This window comes from Mustela nigripes, chromosome 13, assembly GCF_022355385.1.
Source record: "Mustela nigripes isolate SB6536 chromosome 13, MUSNIG.SB6536, whole genome shotgun sequence".
Classification (NCBI taxonomy): domain Eukaryota; kingdom Metazoa; phylum Chordata; class Mammalia; order Carnivora; family Mustelidae; genus Mustela; species Mustela nigripes.
In genome coordinates, this window is record NC_081569.1 from 51420886 (window position 1) to 51440319 (window position 19434).

General features: G+C 35.4%; 1 protein-coding gene across 1 annotated transcript; it reads right to left on the reverse strand.

Annotated features, from left to right (window-relative positions):
* Positions 1–6074: 6074 nt before the first annotated feature.
* LOC131998648 (olfactory receptor 4F6-like) lies at positions 6075–16257 on the reverse strand. Its single transcript, XM_059371137.1, has 2 exons — positions 15346–16257; positions 6075–6092 (listed from the first exon to the last, which is right to left on the reverse strand). Exons 1-2 carry the CDS (start codon positions 16255–16257, stop codon positions 6075–6077), a joined length of 930 nt encoding a protein of 309 aa, XP_059227120.1.
* Between the last annotated feature and the right edge of the window lie 3177 nt (positions 16258–19434).

Genomic DNA, 19434 nt, shown 5'->3' on the forward strand with positions numbered 1-19434 from the left:
TACTGTGGGGGCACCAGAGTGGCTCAGTGGGTTAAGCCTCTGCCTTCGGCTCAGGTCATAATCTCAGGGTCCTGGAATTGAGCCCGCATCAGGCTCTCTGCTCAGCAGGGAGCCTGCTTCCCCCTCTCTGCCTGCCTCTCTGCCTAATTGTGATCTCTCTCTCTGTCAAATGAATAAAAAAAATCTTTAAAAAATAAAGGAATACTATGAAAAACTAAATGTCAACAAATTTGATAACTTATATCAAATGGACAAATGCTTAAAAATATACAATAAGAAATAGAAAATCCTGAGGCACCTCAGTGGCTCAGTTAGTTAAAACTCTGACTCTTGATCTCAGGGCCACAAATTCAAAGCCCATGTTTAGCTCCATGCCCTGGGCAGCATGGAGCTGAACTTAAAAAAAAAAAAATTAAAAGACATAAAAATGAAGATATTGTTAGTATTTTTTTTTTAATTTTCCAAAGGAAAACTCCATGCTCTGATGGCTTCACTGGTGAATTCTGCCAAATTTCAAAAAGTCTTCCAGCAAATGGAGAAGAAGGAAACAGTTCACAACTCATTCTATAAGGGCAATTTTACCCTGATATCAAAGCCAGAAAAGAAGGCACAAAATAAAAATAATTACAGATGAATATTTCTCATTGATGCAGACTGAACTATATACTACAGCACAGAAACACACTTCAAATATAAAGACAAAGATATGTTAAACATGTAATGAAGGAGAAGAACAAAATCAGAGAAATGACACTACTCAACTTCAGGACTTCTATAAAGCTATAGTAATCAAGATAATGCAGAATTGACAAATATCAAAGGAATAAAATAGAAAGTCCAGAAATAGACCCACATAAATTTAGGCAACTTATCTTTGAAAGGAGGAGAGGCAATGCAATGGAGCAAAGATAAGTCTTCACAACAAATGGTCTTGAGCAACTGGACATCTGCAGACCAAAAAACAAACAAACAAACAAAAGAATCTGCACAGCCTTACACTTTTCACAAAATTTAACTCAAATGGATCACAGACCTATTGTGAAGTGCAAAGTATTAATTCCTTAAAAGATAACATAAGAAAAAATCTAGATGATCTTTAGTGTGGCAATGACCTTTTAGATACAACACCAAAAGCACAATCCATGAAAGAAACAACTGACAAGCTGGACTGCACAGAAATTTAGAACATTTTCTCTGCAAAAGATAATGCCAAGAGAATGAGAAGGCAAGTCATGCTGGGAAAAATATTTGCAAAAGACATATTTGATAAAGGACCGTTTTCCAGTATGTTCAAAGATCTCTTTAAACTTAACAATAAGAAAACAACATGATAAAATAATTGACAAAACATCTGATCAAAAACCTCACTAAAGAATATATACAGATGGCAGATAAGCATTTGAAAATATGCTTATCTGCCAACATTATGTATCATCAAGGAACTAACAATGAAAAAACAAGAACCACTATAAATGTATAGGAATTACTAAATCTAAAACACTGATGACATCAAATTCTAGCAAGGATATGGAGCAACATGAACTCTAATCCTAATGGGAATGCAAAATGGTACACCCACTTTGGAAGACAATTTGGCAGTTGCTTGCAAAACTAAATAAACTCTGAACCATTTAATCCAACAACTCTTAATATTCACCCAAATGCATTGGAACAAAAACCTCCATATTGAGGTTCACAGCAATGTTTTTTATAGTTGCCCAAATGTGGAATCAACCAAGATCTCCATCAAAAGGCCAATTAATAGACAGTGGTACAACCAGACAATGAAATACTATTCAGTTCTAAAAGGAAATAAGCTATCTCGCTATAAAAAGACATGGAAGAAATTGAAATGCATATTACCAGGTGAAAAGAGCCAACGTGAAAAGGATACATTTTGTATGATTTCAACTATACGCCATTCTGGAAAAGGCAAAACTATGCAATCTATAAAATTAGTAGTTTCCAAGAGTTAAGAAAAGGGAAAAGTAAATAGGCAGAGCACAGATTATTTCAAGGCAGTGAAATTATTCTGTATGATACTACAATGTTGAATATATGTCATTATAGATTTATGATAACATATATTATGAACAATATGAAAAATGAACCCTAATGTAAACAATGGACTTTGAGTGATAGTCATATGTCAGTGTTGGTTCACTGATTGAAAGGATTATCACTGTGGTATTGAAAGTTGACCATGAGGGAGATTGTGCATGTGAAGGACTCAGGAGATACATGGGAACTCTTTGTACACTCCACTCAATTTTTTCATAAGTCTAAAACCACTCTAAAGAAAAAGGCTACTTTTTAAAAAATTTGAAAAATGAAAGGATAGAAAAATATATACCAAATGAATACAAATCAAAATAAATCCCTAGAGACCATTTTAATATCAAAGTATACTTCAGAACAAAGAATATTACCAGGGATAAGAATGCCATTTCATGAGTGCCTGGGTAACTCAGTCAGTAAAATGCCTGCCTTCAGCTCAGGTTGAGATCTCAGGGTCCTGGGATGGAGGCCGCCCCCACCCCAGACTCTCTGTTCAGCAGGGAGTCTACTTCTCCCTCTCCCTGTCTGCCCTCCCCCCACTCATGCTCTCACATGTACTCTCTCTCATTCTCAAATTAAATAAATCTTTTAAAAAATGTCATTTCATATTGAGAAAGAAATTAATTAATCAGGAAGTGGTAACATTTAATTATTTATGTTCCAGATAACAGAACTTTAATACATATGAAGTAAAAATAGAGTTTCAAGGAGAAATAATTTTTCAAAATATAATCAGCAAATTGGAAGGGAGGTCATAAAGAAGATAGAAACACCAGTTGACCCATGAGGTCGACCTGGACAATGGGAGACTCCTCACTCTCTCCTCTCACTTCAGAATGTGCATTCCACTTGCCTTCCTTGCTCCCAGAAACTGCTCTGAGATAATGATGGCTTCTATGGTAAATTCTGCCAAAATTTTTAAAAGGAGAAATAAGATCAATTCTCCAAAAATTCTTCCAACATGTGTACTGTCCTTGAGAGTGTGATGTGGTATTGAGACTGTCTGGACAGTATACATGGCTGAACCCACTTAATGCCTCTATACTAACTTGAAGATTTGGCAGGCAGATACAGAGATCTACTCATCTTGCAGCCACCCATGATGGTGGTTATAGATCACATTAGTTGAGATATGACTTCTCTTGTAACTAGAACTAACACCTTAATAGAATTTGATGACATAAATCTAGTTAGAGATTAAGATCACAGAAGACATCTTTTTAGTATTTACATGTTAAATGAAAAATAATTTAAAACTTCACTAATGTTTAATGGATAGCTGTTTTATTCATGATTTTTCTTATCTCCTTGTTCTGATTTCTACAATATGCAAAGGTTATTCTTGACAAGGACTTCCCGAAGAGATGTTCAATAGAAATTATTTTCATAATTCTTGTTCTGCCCAGAATACAGAATAGGAAAATTTCACCCAAGGGATTCTTCTAGTGGTGAATATATGTCAGGCTGAGGGAAAGTGCTTCTACAGAAACTATCTCCATCCAATTGTTGATATCATCTCAAGCATACATCAGAAGAGAAGAGGAAAAAGCAATCTGGTCTTAGAAAAAATTTGTGTTTGGTAAGCTATCTCGTGTTCCCTATGACCTGTTACTCTCTTCCTTAATTTTTAAAATATCTGTATGTATCTGTATTACCTATTCCCACCCATGGCAACTTGAGTGTGGCTTGTTCAACTTCTGACCTTTAAAGAGGGTAATACAGTTTTTCTCCTCCCATCCTATTCCTGTGGGAGCTATGGTCCCTTTAACAAAGGTTACAGACACCACCATCATGCAGCCCCACAGAGATGTTCTCAGGTCTGCTTTAAAAGATCTCTGTTCTGGGGCACCTGGGTGGCTCAGTGGATTAAGCCGCTGCCTTTAGCTCAGGTCATGATTTTGAGGTCCTGAGATCGAGTCCCACATCTGGTTTTCTGCTCAGCAGGGAGCCTGCTTCCCTCTCTGTCTCTCTCTCTCTCTGCCTGTCTCTCTTCCTGCTTGTGATCTCTGCCTGTCAAATAAATGAATAAATAAAATCTTTAAAAAAAAAAAAAGATCTCTGTTCTTTGATGGATACTGGATATTAGCAACTTCCAGCTATCTTGGCTTAAGTGGATCTTGCCGTTTAAGAGAATTAAGTTTTTCATACAGGATACAGTATTATATGCTAACATAGAAATAGAAGTAAAAAGGATTATATATCCAATGAGAAATTCTATAAAACTCTATTACTAGAGAAGTAAGATAAAACTACAACCTGAGAGAAAAGGAAGGTATCTTAAGCTAGTAGAAGGAACTTGGACTTTCTCCCTATGTGCCTTACCTAATGTATCTCTCAGGCAATCCATTAAATTCTGAGTCCAAGTTTCTCTTATAAAAACATAAATGTTGAGAATTTCACAGTTTTAGGGAAATTGTTATTTAAAAAATCTTAGTGCATGAAGCAATGGGTGTGGTGCATAAATAATGAATTTTAGAACACTGAAAAGAAATAAAATAAAATGGAAAAAAAAAATAAAAAGTAAAAAATAGGGCCACCTGGGTGGCTCAGTGGGTTAAGCCTCTGCCTTCGGCTCAGGTCATGATCTCAGGGTCCTGGGATCAAGCCCCACATCAGGTTCTCTGCTCAGCAGGGAGCCTGCTTCTTCCTCTCTCTCTGCCTGCCTCTCTGCCTACTTGTGATCTCTGTCAAATAAATAAATAAATAATATCTTTAAAAAAATTAAAAAATAAAAAATCTTAATGGATAAACATTGAATCTAGAAAAGCATGAAAAATGTGTATGTATTTTTAATGTATTTTTAACTCCTTAGAGAGTAACTCATTTGTGCCCTTTCCCTAATTTTTCAACTTTATTAATCCCAAAGTTATCATTACTACCTTTGTGAAAAATCTCAGCCTTAGAGTTAAGAATTTCAGAGGTCCTTTAATAAAATGTTCTACTGCCTCCTGTAGAGCTTCTTAAAATATGAATAATCCCTTGGACAAAAACAAAAGTGAAAAGTGAATAAGTTACTGAAAGGCAAGCAAACTTCTTTTTCATCTGTATATCTTATAGGGTTGTTAAGAATGTACTTGTTAATTTAGAGAAAATGTAAGAGGGTAGGTGCTTTTTTTAAAAGATGGTACCATGTATTTTACTTACGTAGGGTAGTTGGCTGGTCACTAAGATGGCCCCCGGTAAGCTTTGTACAATTACTGCTTTATGTTGCATATTAATGAACAAAGCAGGGAAATAACTGGAAGTTTGGAAGGCTCTATGCATGCTAATTCTAAATACAAAGCAATGCCCTTAATTTCACAAATTGAATTGCAATTCTTCAAACAACAAAATTCTGTGTAAACACAAAATCAATGAAGAGAGGAAATTAGTTTGTGTTGGCCTTTTATAACTTTTGGACAATGCAACAATTCCTATTTTCTTTTTTATTTCTTAAAACATTTTCATCACCCAAAATAAACCCCATACCAGTTCTGCAGGAAGTCTGCTTAAGATCTTTTTTCCTCTGTCCTTCCTCATACTCATGCCCTCTCTCTTTCTCTCTCTCTCTAAAATAAATAAATAAATCTTTTTTAAAAAGGTGTTTTAAAAACTCGATAATAAAAACACAAATAACTTAATTTTAAAATGAACAAAAGATATGAAATGACATTTCTCTCCAGAGAATGAATAGGTGGCCAACCAGAAACCACATGAAAAGATGCTCAACATTATTGTCACTAAAGGAAGGCAAATCAAAACCAAAATGTGGGGCACCGGGGTGGCTCAATAAGTTAAGCATCTGCCTTCAGCTCAGGTCATGAACCCAGGGTCCTGAGATGGGGCCCCATATGGGGCTCCTTGCTCTGCAGGGAGTCTGCTTCTCCTTCTGCCCCTCCTACCACTTGTTCTCTCTCTCAGATACTCTCAAATAAATGAATAAGTTCTTTAAAAAATGTGATTTTCCTTCACACTCATTACATTTTCCATAATGAAAAAATAATAAAATAACAAATGTTGGTGAAGATATGAAGAAATTAGGATGGCCGTACATACTGCTGGTGGGAATGTAAAATGGTGCAGTCACAGTGGAAAAGTTTAGTGGTTCTCAAAATATTAAACATGAATTTACTATATGACCCTGCAGTTCTATTCAAGAGAATTAAAAACAGATGTTCAAACAAACAAACAAAAACTGTGCACAAATGTTTATAGAAACAATATTCACAATACCCAAAAAGTAGAGACAAAGCAAATGTTTGTCAGCAGATAAATAGATAAGCAAAATGTGGTATAGTCAAATAATGGAATATTTTACAGCCATTAAAAGGAATGAGAAAACATTAAAAACATTATGCTACATGAAAGAAGCCACTTCCATTTATATGAAATGTCCAAAATAGTCAAAACCATAGAGACAGAAAGATTTATAGCTGCCATGACATGTGAGGAGAAGGGGATTGGGACTGTTAACTGGTATGAGGTTTATTTGGGGTGATGAAAATGCTTAAAGAAATAGAAAAGAAAATAGGAATTGTTGCATGGTCCAAAAGTTATAAAAGGTCACCAGAAACTGTTTTCCTCTGTCCATTGATTTTGTGTTTACATAAAAGAAAAAACTGAAATTCAGTATGTTAGAAGTGTTTAAAGATCTCAGTTGGTTTCCAACGGTGGGCAATTGGAAACAATCTTCATTATCAGGCACAAAGGGCCTCTAATAATTCATTTATTCAATTAGCTTTCACTGACCACCTACTGAAAATACCCAATATATACTAGATACTGTGTCAAGTTCTGGCATAGAACTCCCACCTGTCTTCAGGAAGTATACTCCTTAGTGAAAGAATTAGACATTAAATAATCAATCACTAGTGTTTCCAGTTATGTTACATGTATACTTGAAAAACTGTATTCTCTATTATTGGTTTAAAAAATCTGATAAACATTCATAGAACCAACATATATAGCTTAGTGTGGTTACATTTTTGATAATTATTATTTTCAATTATTGTATTTTACCACTTGACCTGCTTTAGATAGAACATTTTTCAATGCCAGTCAATAAATCTGTTTTGTTGTTTGCTATACATAAAACATTGTTCAAAAGCTTGCATACTTGACATCATTTTTCTTTAATCATGATATAATTGAAAGATAGATTTGGAAACATAGCTCCACTGTTGCCACCTTTCTTTGTATGCTACTACCAAGAAGTCAGAAACCAGGGGAGATCGAAGAGAAGAAGAACAGCAATTCAACAGAAAATCAACCACTTTCTGAAAGGTAGGACTGGTGGAGAAGTGAATCCAAAGCTATGGGAAGATAGACCAGGGGGAGGGCTGGCTTCCAGGAAGTGGCGGAGCAACGGAGCACAAAAACGGGACTTTTAAAAGTCTGTTCCGCTGAGGGACATTTCTCCAGAAGCTAAAGTGGGGTGAGGCCCACATAGGGACAGCATGGCCCCAGGTCCCACAGGGTCACAGAAGGATGGGGGTGTCTGAGTGTCGTAGAGTTTGCAGGTATTAGAGAGGAAAAGCTGGTTACAGAGACAGAGCCGAGGAGTGAGCTCTCAGCTCTGGGTTATCTTGAACCGGTCACAGGCTGGGTGAGCTCGGAGCGCGGCTGGAGGCAAGGGAGACGGGAGTGATTGGGTGCTGTTCTATGAGAGTGCACTGAGGAGTGGGACTCCGAGCTCTCCACTCCTCTGGGCCAGAGACTGGAAGGATGCCATTTTTATTCCCATCCTCCAGAAATCTACAGAAAGCATTCAGGGAACTAAAGCTCCCAAAAGCAAACCTGAGCAGATTACTCTGCCCAGACCCTGGTAAGGGTGGTGCAATTCTGCCTGCGGCAAAGACACTTGAGAATCACTACAACAGGCCCCTCCCCCAGAAGATCAACAAAAAATCCAGCCAGGACCAAGTTTGCCTACCAAGGAGTGCAGGTTCAATACCAAGGAGAGCAGCGGAATTCCAGAGAGGAGAAAGCAAAGCATGGAACTCATGGCTTTTGCCCCATGATTCTTTAGTCTTGCAGTTAATTTAATTTTCTTTTTAATTTATTTTCATCTTTGGTTAAATTTTTTTTAAACTTTTATTCTTTTCTTTTTTAACATTTTAAAAATAGTTTATTGAATATACATATATTTTTCTTTTTTATATTTTTCTTTATTTTCTTTAATTGCTTTTTTTTTTCCACTGAACCTCTTTTTATCCCCTTTCTCCCCCCAACAATTTGGGGTCTATTCTAATTTGGTTAAAATGTCTTTTCCTGGGGTCTTTGTCACCCTTTTAGTATTTTATTTGCTCCTTCATATACTCTTATCTGCACAAAATGACAAGGTAGAAAAATTCACAAAAAAAAAAAGTTCAAGAGGCAGTACTGAAGGCTAGGGACCTAACTAATGCAGACATTGCTAATATGTCAGATCTAGAGTTCAGAATGACGATTCTCAAGGTTCTAGCTGGGCTCGAAAAAGGCATGAAATATATTAGAGAAACCCTCTCTGGAGAGATAAAAGCTATTTATGGATAAATAAAAGGACTATAATCTAACCAAGTTGAAATAAAAAAAGCTATTAATAAGGTGCAATAAAAAATGGAGGCTCTTACTGCTAGAATAAATGAGGTAGAAGAAAGAATTAGTAATATAGAAGACCAAATGACAGAAAATAAAGAAGCTGAGCAAAAGAGGGACAAACAGCTACTGGACCACAAGGGGAGAATTCGAGAGATATGTGACACCATAAGATGAAACAACATTAGAATAATTGGGATTCCAGAAGAAGAAGAAAGAGAGAGGGGAGCAGAAGGTATATTGGCGAGAATTATTGGAGAGAATTTCCCTAATAGGGCAAAGGGAAAAAATATAAAAATCAAGGAGGTGTAGAGAACCCCCTTCAAAATCAATATGAACAGGTCCACACCCCGTCACCTAATAGTAAAATTTACAAGTCTTACCGACAAAGAGAAAATCCTGAAAGCAACCTGGGAAAAGAAGTCTGTAACATACAATGGTAAAAATATGAGATTGGCAGCAGACTTATCCACAGAGACCTGGCAGGCCAGAAAGAACTGGCATGATATATTCAGAGAACTAAACAAGAAAAAAATACAGCCAAGAATACAATATCCAGCTAGGCTACCATTGAAAATAGAAGGAGAGAGAAAAAGCTTCCAGGACAAACAAAAACTAAAAGAATTTGCAAAAGCCAAACCAACTCTACAAGAAATATTGAAAAGTGTCCTCTAAGCAAAGAGAGAGCCTAAAAGTAGTAGATCAGAAAGGAACAGAGACAATATACAGTAGCAGTCACCTTTCAGGCAGTATAATGGCACTAAATTCGTATCTCTCAATAGTTACCCTGAATGTAAATGGGCTAAATGCCCCAATCAAAAGACACAGGGTATCAGAATGGATAAAAAAACAAAATTCATTAATATGCTGCCTACAAGAAACTCATTTTAGACCCGAAGACACCTCCAGATTTAAAGTGAGGGGGTGGAAAACAATTTATCATGCTAATGGACATCAAAAGAAAGCTGGGGTGGCAATCCTTATATCAGATCAATTAGATTTTAAGCCAAAGACTATAATAAGAGATGAGGAAGGACACTATATCATACTCAAATGGTCTGTCCAACAAGAAGATCTAACAATTTTCAATATCTATGCCCCTAACATAGGAGCAGCCAACTATATAAACCAATTAAGAGCAAAATCAAAGAAACACATTGACAATAACAGTAGGGGATTATAACACTCAACTCAATGAAATGGACAGATCATCCAAGCAAAAGATCAACAAGGAAATAAAGGCCTTAAATGACACACTGGACCAGATGGACATCACAGATATATTCAGAACATTTCCTCCCAAAGCAACAGAATACACAGTCTTCTGTAGTGCACATGGAACATTCTCCAGAATAGATCACATCCTGGATCCTAAATCAGGTCTCAACTGGTATCAAAAAATTGGGATCATTCCCTGCATATTTTCAGATCACAATGCTCTGAAGTTAGAACTCAATCACAAGAGGAAATTTGGAAAGAACCCAAATACATGGAGACTAAACAGCATCCTTCTAAAGAATGAATGGGTCAACCAGGAAATTAATGAAGAATTGAAAAAATTCATGAAAACAAATGAAAATGAAAACACAATGGTTCAAAATCTGTGGGACACAGCAAAGGCATTCCTGAGAGGAAAATATATAGCGGTACAAGCCTTTATCAAGAAACAAGAAAGGTCTCAATTACAAAACCTAACCCTCCACATAAAGGAGCTGGAGAAAGGACAAGAAAAAACAAAACAAAAAAAAATGTAAACCCAGCAGGAGAAGAGAAAATCAGAGCAGAAATCAAGGAAAAAGAAACCAAAAAAAAAAAAAAAAAAAAAAAAAAAAAAAAAAAAAAAAAAAAAAAAAAAAAAAAAGAAGCTGGTTCTATGAACGAATTAATAAGATTGATAGACCCCTGGCCAGACTTATCAAAAAGAAATGAAAAAGGACCCAAATAAATAAAATCATGAATGAAAGAGGAGACATCAAAACTAACAACAAAGAAATACAGACAATTATAAGAACATACTATGAGCAACTCTACGCCAACAAATTTGACAATCTGAAAGAAATGGATACGTTCCTAGAGACATATAAACTACCACAACTAAACCAGGAAGAAATAGAAAACCTGAACAGACACTTAACCAGTAAGGAGATTGAAACACTCATCAAAAATCTCCAAACAAACAAATGTCCAGGGCCAGACAGCTTCCCAGGGGAATTCTACCAAACATTTAAAGTAGAACTAATTCCTATTCTCCTGAAACTGTTCCAAAAAATAGAAATGGAAGGAAAACTTCCAAACTCATTTTATGAGGCCAGCATCACCTTGATCCCCAAACCAGACAAGGATCCCATCAAAAAAGAGAACTACAGACTAATATCCTTCATGAACACAGATACAAAAATTCTCACCAAAATACTAGCCAATAGGATTCAACAGTACATTAAAAGGATTATTCAACACGACCAAGTGGGATTTATTCCAGGACTGCAAGGTTGGTTCAACATCCACAAATCAATCAATGTGATACAACACATCAATAATAGAAAGAACAAGAACCATATGATACTCTCAGTAGTTGCTGAAAAAGCATTGACAGCATCCCTTCCTGATCAAAACTCTTCAAAGTGTAGGGATAGAGGGCACATACCTCAGTATTATCAAAGCCATCTATGAAAAACCCACTGCAAATATCATTCTCAATGGAGAAAAACTGAAAGCTTTTCCACTAAGGTCAGGAACACGGCAGGGATGTCCATTATCACCAATGCTATTCAACATAGTACTAGAAGTCCTAGCCTCAGCAATCAGACAACAAAAGGAAATTAAAGGCATCCAAATCAGCAAAGAAGAAGTCAAACTATCACTCTTTGCAGATGATATGATACTATATGTGGAAAACCCAAAAGACTCCACTCCAAAACTGCTAGAACTTGTAAAGGAATTTAGTAAAGTGTCAGGATATAAAATCAATGCACAGGAATCAGTTGCATTTCTGTACACCAACAACAAGACAGAAGAAAGAGAAATTAAGGAGTCAATAGCATTCACAATTGCACCCAAAACTATAAGATACCTAGGAATAAACCTAACCAAAGAGGCTAAGAATCTATACTCAGAAAACTATAAAGTACTCATGAAAGAAATTGAGGAAGACACAATGAAATGGAAAAATGTTCCATTCTCCTGGATTGGAAGAATAAATATTGTGAAAATGTCTATGCTACCTAAAGCAATCTACACATTTAATGCAATTCCTATCAAAATACCATGCATTTTTTTCAAAGAAATGGAACAAATAATCCTAAAATTTATATGGAACCAGTAAAGACATCGAATAGCCAAAGGAATGTTGAAAAAGAAAGCCAAAGTTGGTAGCATCACAATTCTGGACTTCAAGCTCTATTACAAAGCTGTCATCATCAAGACAGCATGGTACTGACACAAAAACAGACATATAGATCAGAGAGCCCAGAAATAGACTCCCAACTCTATGGTCAACTAGTCTTCGACAAAGCAGGAAAGAATGTCCAATGGAAAAAAGACAGCCTCTTCAATAAATGGTGTTGGGAAAATTGGACAGCCACATGCAGAAAAATGAAATTGGACTATTTCCTTACACCATCCATGAAAATAGATTCAAAATGGATGAAGGACCTCAATGTGAGGAGGAATCCATCAAAATTCTTGAGGAAAACACAGGCAGCAACCTCTTGGGCATCAGCCACAGCAACATCTTCCTAGGAGCATTGCCAAAGGCAAGGGAAGCAAGGACAAAAATGAACTATCGGGATTTCATCAAGATCAAAAGCTTTTGCACAGCAAAGGAAACAGTTAACAAAGCCAAAGACAACTGACACAATGGAAGAAGATATTTGCAAACGACATAATAGATAAAGTGCTAGTGTCCAAAATCTATAAAGAACTTAGCAAACTCAACACCCAAAGAACAAATAATCCAATCAAGAAATGGGCAGAAGACATGAACAGACATTTCTGCACAGAAGACATCCAAATGACCAACAGAATATGAAAAAGTGCTCCACATCACTGGGCATCACGAAAATACAAATCAAAACCACAATGAGATATCACCTCACACCAGTCAGAATGGCTAAAATTAACAAGTCAGGAAATGACAGATGCTGGCGAGGATGCAGAATAAGGGGAACCCTCCTACACTGTTGGTGTGAAGGCAAGCTGGTACAGCCACTCTGGAAAACAGCATGGAGGTTCCTCAAAATGTTGAAAATAGAACTACCTTATGACTCAGCAATTGCACTACTGGGTATTTACCCTAAGGATACAAACGTAGTTATCCGAAGGGGCACGTGCACCTGAATGTTTATAGCAGCAATGTCTACAATAGCCAAACTATGGAAAGAACCTAGGTGTCCATCAACAGATGAATGGATAAAGAAGAAGTGGTATATATACAGAATGGAATACTATGCAGACATCAAAAGAAATGAAATCTTGCTATTTGTGATGACGTGGATGGAACTAGAGGGTATCATGTTTCACGAAATGAGGAAGTGGAGTTGCAACATGGGGGGCTTAAGGGGGTAGGAGAAGAATAAATGAAACAAGATGGGATTGGGAGGGAGACAAACCATAAGAGACTCTTAATGTCACAAAACAAACTGAGGTTTGCTGGGGAGAGGGGGGTTGGGAGATGGGGGGTGGTGTTATGGACATTGGGGAGGGTATGTGCTATTGTGAGTGCTGTGAAGTGTGTAAACCTAGCGATTCACAGACCTGTACACCTGGGGATAAAAATACATTGTATGTTTATAAAAATTTTTTTTAAATTAAAAATTAAAAAAAAAAGAAGTCAGAAACCAGATTTACTCTCCTATTTAAGGTACCTCATTTATTTTGATAGGAGGCTCAGAAGATACTCTATTTTAAATACCTAATAATATTATTAGAATATGCCTTGATTTAATCATCTGGGGCCAAATTTCCCAACTTTATTAGAAGCTATTTCATTATGTATATTCTGGTCTTTTACTTCTGACACATTAATATGAGTTTGAAAAGTTAATTCTATTATATTGTCTCATTTAAAAATTATACAAATATTGAATATCATTTGCCTCACTCTATATGACTTTCTCTCTGAAAAGTTTTTACCTTTTTTTTTAATTAGGTGTTATTTTCTTGGTTCTTTTCATCCTTATTTCTTGTGATCTTCATTATAATTTTGGCCATTCAGCTCTCTTTTGAATTCCTAGTAGTTTATTAGTCATTTCTGAAATGATTTTGTCTTATTTAAATATTGTTTTGAGTGTAAGTTGGTTCTTACATCTTATTTTCTAATTATTAGTCATTTACAGTCAGAGATATTGAATTTCTGATTCAGATATTCTTCTATATCTTGTACTGTAGATTTAATGACATTTTATTTATGATGGAATATTATCATAAATTTTTCTCTGCTTCATGGCTAGAATCATTAACAGCATATGCCCAAGTTGCCACAGAAATAGATTTTAACAAGAAATTAAACTGACTTTTCAGGCTACCACATGAAAAGGTACCTACATACTCATATACATACATAACCCTCGAGAAATTTTCTACATGGGGAATTTTTCTTAGAAAGACTTTAGATGTTTGGTCTCAGAAGGAATGTTTATCTTAAAGCTACAAGATATAAGATCATCATTTTTTTTCCAAACATAAAAGGAAGAAACATATGGAAGTTTTTTCAATCTACTTCTAGACTATAAATGAGAAATACAATATGAAATACATAAGGAGGGAAATTCCATCTCAATATAAAAATAAAATTTCAAAAACCAAAGCTGAAAAACACATGGTTGTATTTTGTGCGTTAGTGGACTGTCAGGCCAGCCAGCTTAAAAGCACAGCCTTCATGCTTGAACATGGAGTGGTGTTCAGTACTGCATTGTATCCATGGTTGAGTAATACTACATCTGAATTCCTTCCCTTTAACACTTCCAAAATCCCATCCTAGTTCTATTCTCTTTAATGAGTGTTACTTTTTAATTCATGTCCTTCTAATGTCAGCACACATTTAAAGGAAATAGTTAAAAGCAAAGTTGAGAGGAAGAGGATTTAACTTTTCCCTCTTAGAAAACAGATCCTCACATGCTGTCAAATATTATTAACTGTTTAACTATTCTTGTCCACTTTATTGTTTTCTGCATAGTTGAATATCAGATAATATTTAATCTATGACAAAAATTATATTCAAATAACAGAGTCTATCTGTTAACATAAGTAATAAAGGAAAGAAAAAAGCAAAAGCACACTTGAATCAACTTAAAAACAAACCTACTTTGCTTGCCAAAAATAAGGTGTAAGAACCAATCATTCTCTTTATATGAGAATATGTTCCAATCAAATAACACAGAAAATTTTTTACACACAGTACTGTGATTTCAAATTCATAAAACTTTCCAAGATTCTATGGACTATTCAAAATGAAAGTCACACAAAATATGTATTTTCAGTATTGTAAAATTTTAAGATATGCAAAATAGTTTTATATATATACATATATATATGTGTGTATATATTTATTTATTTTCACACTATTGGCCATTAGCATAGAATAAACTACCCAAGAAGTTTTTGAACTGCTGAAATAAAATTAACTGTTTTAAGATATTATATAATCCTTAACATTTATGCATACAGTATTACTTTTAGAAGGTACCACTTGGTTTTCTCGCAAGTCATTTAGGAGATCATTCTCAAATTCAGGACTTGACTATGCAGTCTTTTCATTGCCATCTTCATGTCCTTGTTCCTCAATGTGTAGATAATAGGATTCAGAATAGGTGTAATCATAAAGTCCAGAATGGCAAGAAATTTATCCACTGACACAGTGGGAAATGGCCACACATAAACAAAGATACATGGCCCAAAGAACAAAATCACCACGGTGATGTGAGCTGACAGAGTAGAAACGGCCTTAGACAAACCACCTGAGGAATGTTTCCATACAGTGACCAAGATGAAGATATAGGAGATAAGCAATAAGACAAAGGTGCCCATGGAAATAAACCCACTGTTGGCAGTAACCATGAATTCCATTCTGTAGGTGTCCGTGCAGGCAAGTTTGATAAACCAAGGAAGGTCACAGTAAAAGCTATCTATCTCATTAGGACCACAAAAAGGCAAATGGACAACAAAAGCCAACTGGGCCATTGAATGTATGAGGCCAATAGCCCAAGCACCAGACAGAAGCAAAATGCACATCTGTGGGCTCATGATTGTCAGGTAGTGGAGGGGCTTACATATGGCCACATATCGATCCAAGGCCATGGCGACCAGCAGCACCATCTCTGATCCACCCAGGACATGAAGGACAAATATCTGGATAACACATCCCTGAAAGGATATGGTTTTGTGTCCTGAGTGCAGATCAGATATCATCTTAGGAACCGTTAAGGTAGAAAGACACAAATCAATAAATGAGAGATTGGCTAAAAGGAAGTACATGGGGGAATGTAAGTAAGGGTCATAGGTCACTGTAAACACCACAAGGAGGTTTCCCAAAACAATCGTTACATAAAACACTGTAGAGAAGGCAAGAAGAAAATTCTGCACTGGTCTATAGGTAGCAAGTCCCAAGAATACAAATTGAGTCACTTCAGAGTAATTTGCTTCATACATTGGCTTGCCTGGTGAACCTAAAAGACCAAACCAAATAATGAAGAAAGAATTTATCAGAAATTATTATTTAAAAACAGATGTGAGCTTTTATTAAGAATGCTTAGCGAAATAAGTCCATCAGAGAAAGAAAATTATCATATGATCTCCCTGATATGAGGAAGCTGAGAGGCAACATGGGGTGTTTGCCGGGTAGAAAAGGAATAAATGAAACAAGACGGGATTGGGAGGGAGACAAACCATAAGAGACTCTTAATCTCACAAAACAAACTGAGGGTGGCATGGGGTACAGGGGTAGGGAGAGGGTGGTGGGGTTATGGACATTGGTGAGAGTGTGTGATATGGTAAGTACTGTGAAATGTGTAAACCTGGCGATTCACAGACCTATACCCCTGGGGCTAATAATACATCATATGTTTATAAAAAAAAATAAAAATTAAAAAGAAAAAAAAAAAGAATGGTTTTAAGAGGAAATCCTCAGTAATAGCCATAAGGTATTTTCTTAAAAACATCATTTTAAAAAATTTGTAAACATTAACATTTCTTTAAATGTATTAATTTATCCATTCAGCTAATATACATAGAGAGAATAATGTAATAATCCTATTGAGGATCTACCATGCCTGGTACTATGACAAGTTTTGAGGTAAAAAACTAATCTTGACTTCAGGAAGCTTACAGATTAATGGTGGAACTAGACATTAAATGCTTTAAATACAGATAGAACTCTGATAATAGATTAAAAGGAAAAGAACAGAGTACCATAATAACCATATGACTCATTCAAGTGGTTATTGTTCAGATTCTGCTTAACAAGGAATTAGTACTGAAAAGTAGAGTCTATACTATGGGAACACCATGTCCAAAGATAGTGAGACAGAAAGGTTAGCAAGGCAAGAGGATGGATAATTGAAATCAGGCTGGATGAATAATTGTAATAGGCCAGACAGGATGGAAGCTTTTATCCATGAATTAAACTTTGCCTTACATCCTAAAAGCAATAGAAAATTATTGGGGATTTTAAGGAGTAGCTTGGTGTATTTCTGCTGTCAGTCACCAAAGCTTCAATGCAAAGAACTGAATAAAAACCATAAGGTAAACTTAGTGATCTCTCAGGAGATTATTGAGGAATCATATATCAGTGTGGACAAGGTGAATTATTCGATCAACAGTGTTGGTATAAGGAAATGAACTTGGAAAAGTGCAGGTTTTTGCCTTTCAACATGAACTCAAGGAAATTTTAATGCATGTTTAAATGTTAAAAATATCTGAAAGAAATATATAAATACCTAGACATTAAGATGGAAAAATTCTTTTTTTTTTTTTTTTTTTTGGAGAGGGAGAGAGGAGGAGAGGCAGGCAGAGAGGGAGAAGAGAATCTTAAGCAGGCATTATGCCCAGTGTGGAGTCCGATGCAGAACTAGATCCTACAACAAACCCTGAGACCATGACCTGAACTTAAATCAAGAGGCAGACACTTAACCAACTGAGCCACCCAGGCTGCCCTGGAAAATTCATTCTTAACATTCTTCATTAACATAACAAAAGGAAATTGTTGACAGTAACTATGACATTAAAATCAAAATCATATCACATGTACTTATACATACATACAGAAGGATAGTATATATAGATATATGCATTTATATTTTTGTATGAAGATAAAAGCACTATACAAATAAAAGTAAGAACACTGGAAAATATCAGACAGATTATTAACTTTTTTAATATAAAATTACTTCTTCCAGATACATTTCATAAAAGTAACATACCAATTTTAAAATGAATAAAACATGAAAACTATTAACAAAAACAAAATGGCTATTAATCATAATCATATGAAAAGTAAAACAGTAATCAATTAAATGTAAATAAGATTACACCAGAGTACCATTTTGCTCTCACAAGTTACCTAAGTTTTTAAAATATTGATGATTTTTCATAAATGAGGCTATGAAGAATCAAATACACTCATTAATTGTGCTTTCTATTATTTAGTATTTAATTTTTCCACATTTAACCATCTAGATTTAATATATCCACATTTCCCTTTATAAATTATGGATTTTGTTTATTCTTTAAACTTTCTCCAAATAAGAATTAGCCACCAACTACATTTTAAATGCATTTATTGCATTTGTGGTTACATAACTGCATATATTTGTCAAGTCACTAAATTGTATATTTAAAAATTAGTGAATTTTATTCTGTGTAAATTATACAGCAATAAAAGTGATTTTAAAGCTTAAAAAAAAGATGAAAAATAGAGATACCATATGATTCAACAGTTCCAGTACTGGGTATTTACTCAAAGAAAATAAAAACATCTATTCAAAAAGATATCTGCACTCCTATGCTTATTGCAGCATTACTTACAAGACATGGAAGCAATCTAAGTGTCCATTGATAAATGAATAGATATATATGAAAATATATATATGTATATATATTAGGCTACATATAACATATATATGGACTAACACTGGAATAGGGAGTGTTACTGAGCCATAATAAAGAATAAGATCTTGTCTTTTGCCTTTTGTAACAACTCTGATAGACCTAGAGGGTGTTGTGCTAAGTGAAATGAGTCAAGATAGAGTAGGCGAAAGACCAAATGATTTCACTTATATGTGAAATCCAAAAAGCAAGACAAACAATTAAAAAAAAAAAAACAGACTCATAAATACAGAGATGGTTGATTACCAGAGGGTAAGAGGTATCAGGATGGGCAAAGTACATGAAGGGAATTAAGAATTACAATCTTCCTGGGACACCTGGGTGGCTCAGTGGGTTAAATCCTCTCCCTTTGGCTCAGGTCATGATCCCAGGGTCCTAGCATAGAGTCCTGTGTCAGGCTCTGTGCTCAGCTGGGAGCCTGCTTCCTCCTCTCTCTCTGGCTGCCTCTCTGCCTACTTGTGATCTCTGTCTGTCAAATAAATAAATAAAATCTTTTTTTAAAAAGTACAATTTCCTGTTCTAAAATAAGTAAGTGATTAGGATGAAAATACAGGCTAGGGAATATAGTCAATAATATTATAATAATGTTTGGTGACATAGGGTAACTGTACTTATCATGGTGAGCGTTGTGTAAGGTATAGATTTGGTGAATCACTATACTGTACACCTGAAACTAATATAATGTTGTATATCAACTATACTTTAATAAAACAAACTGCAGAA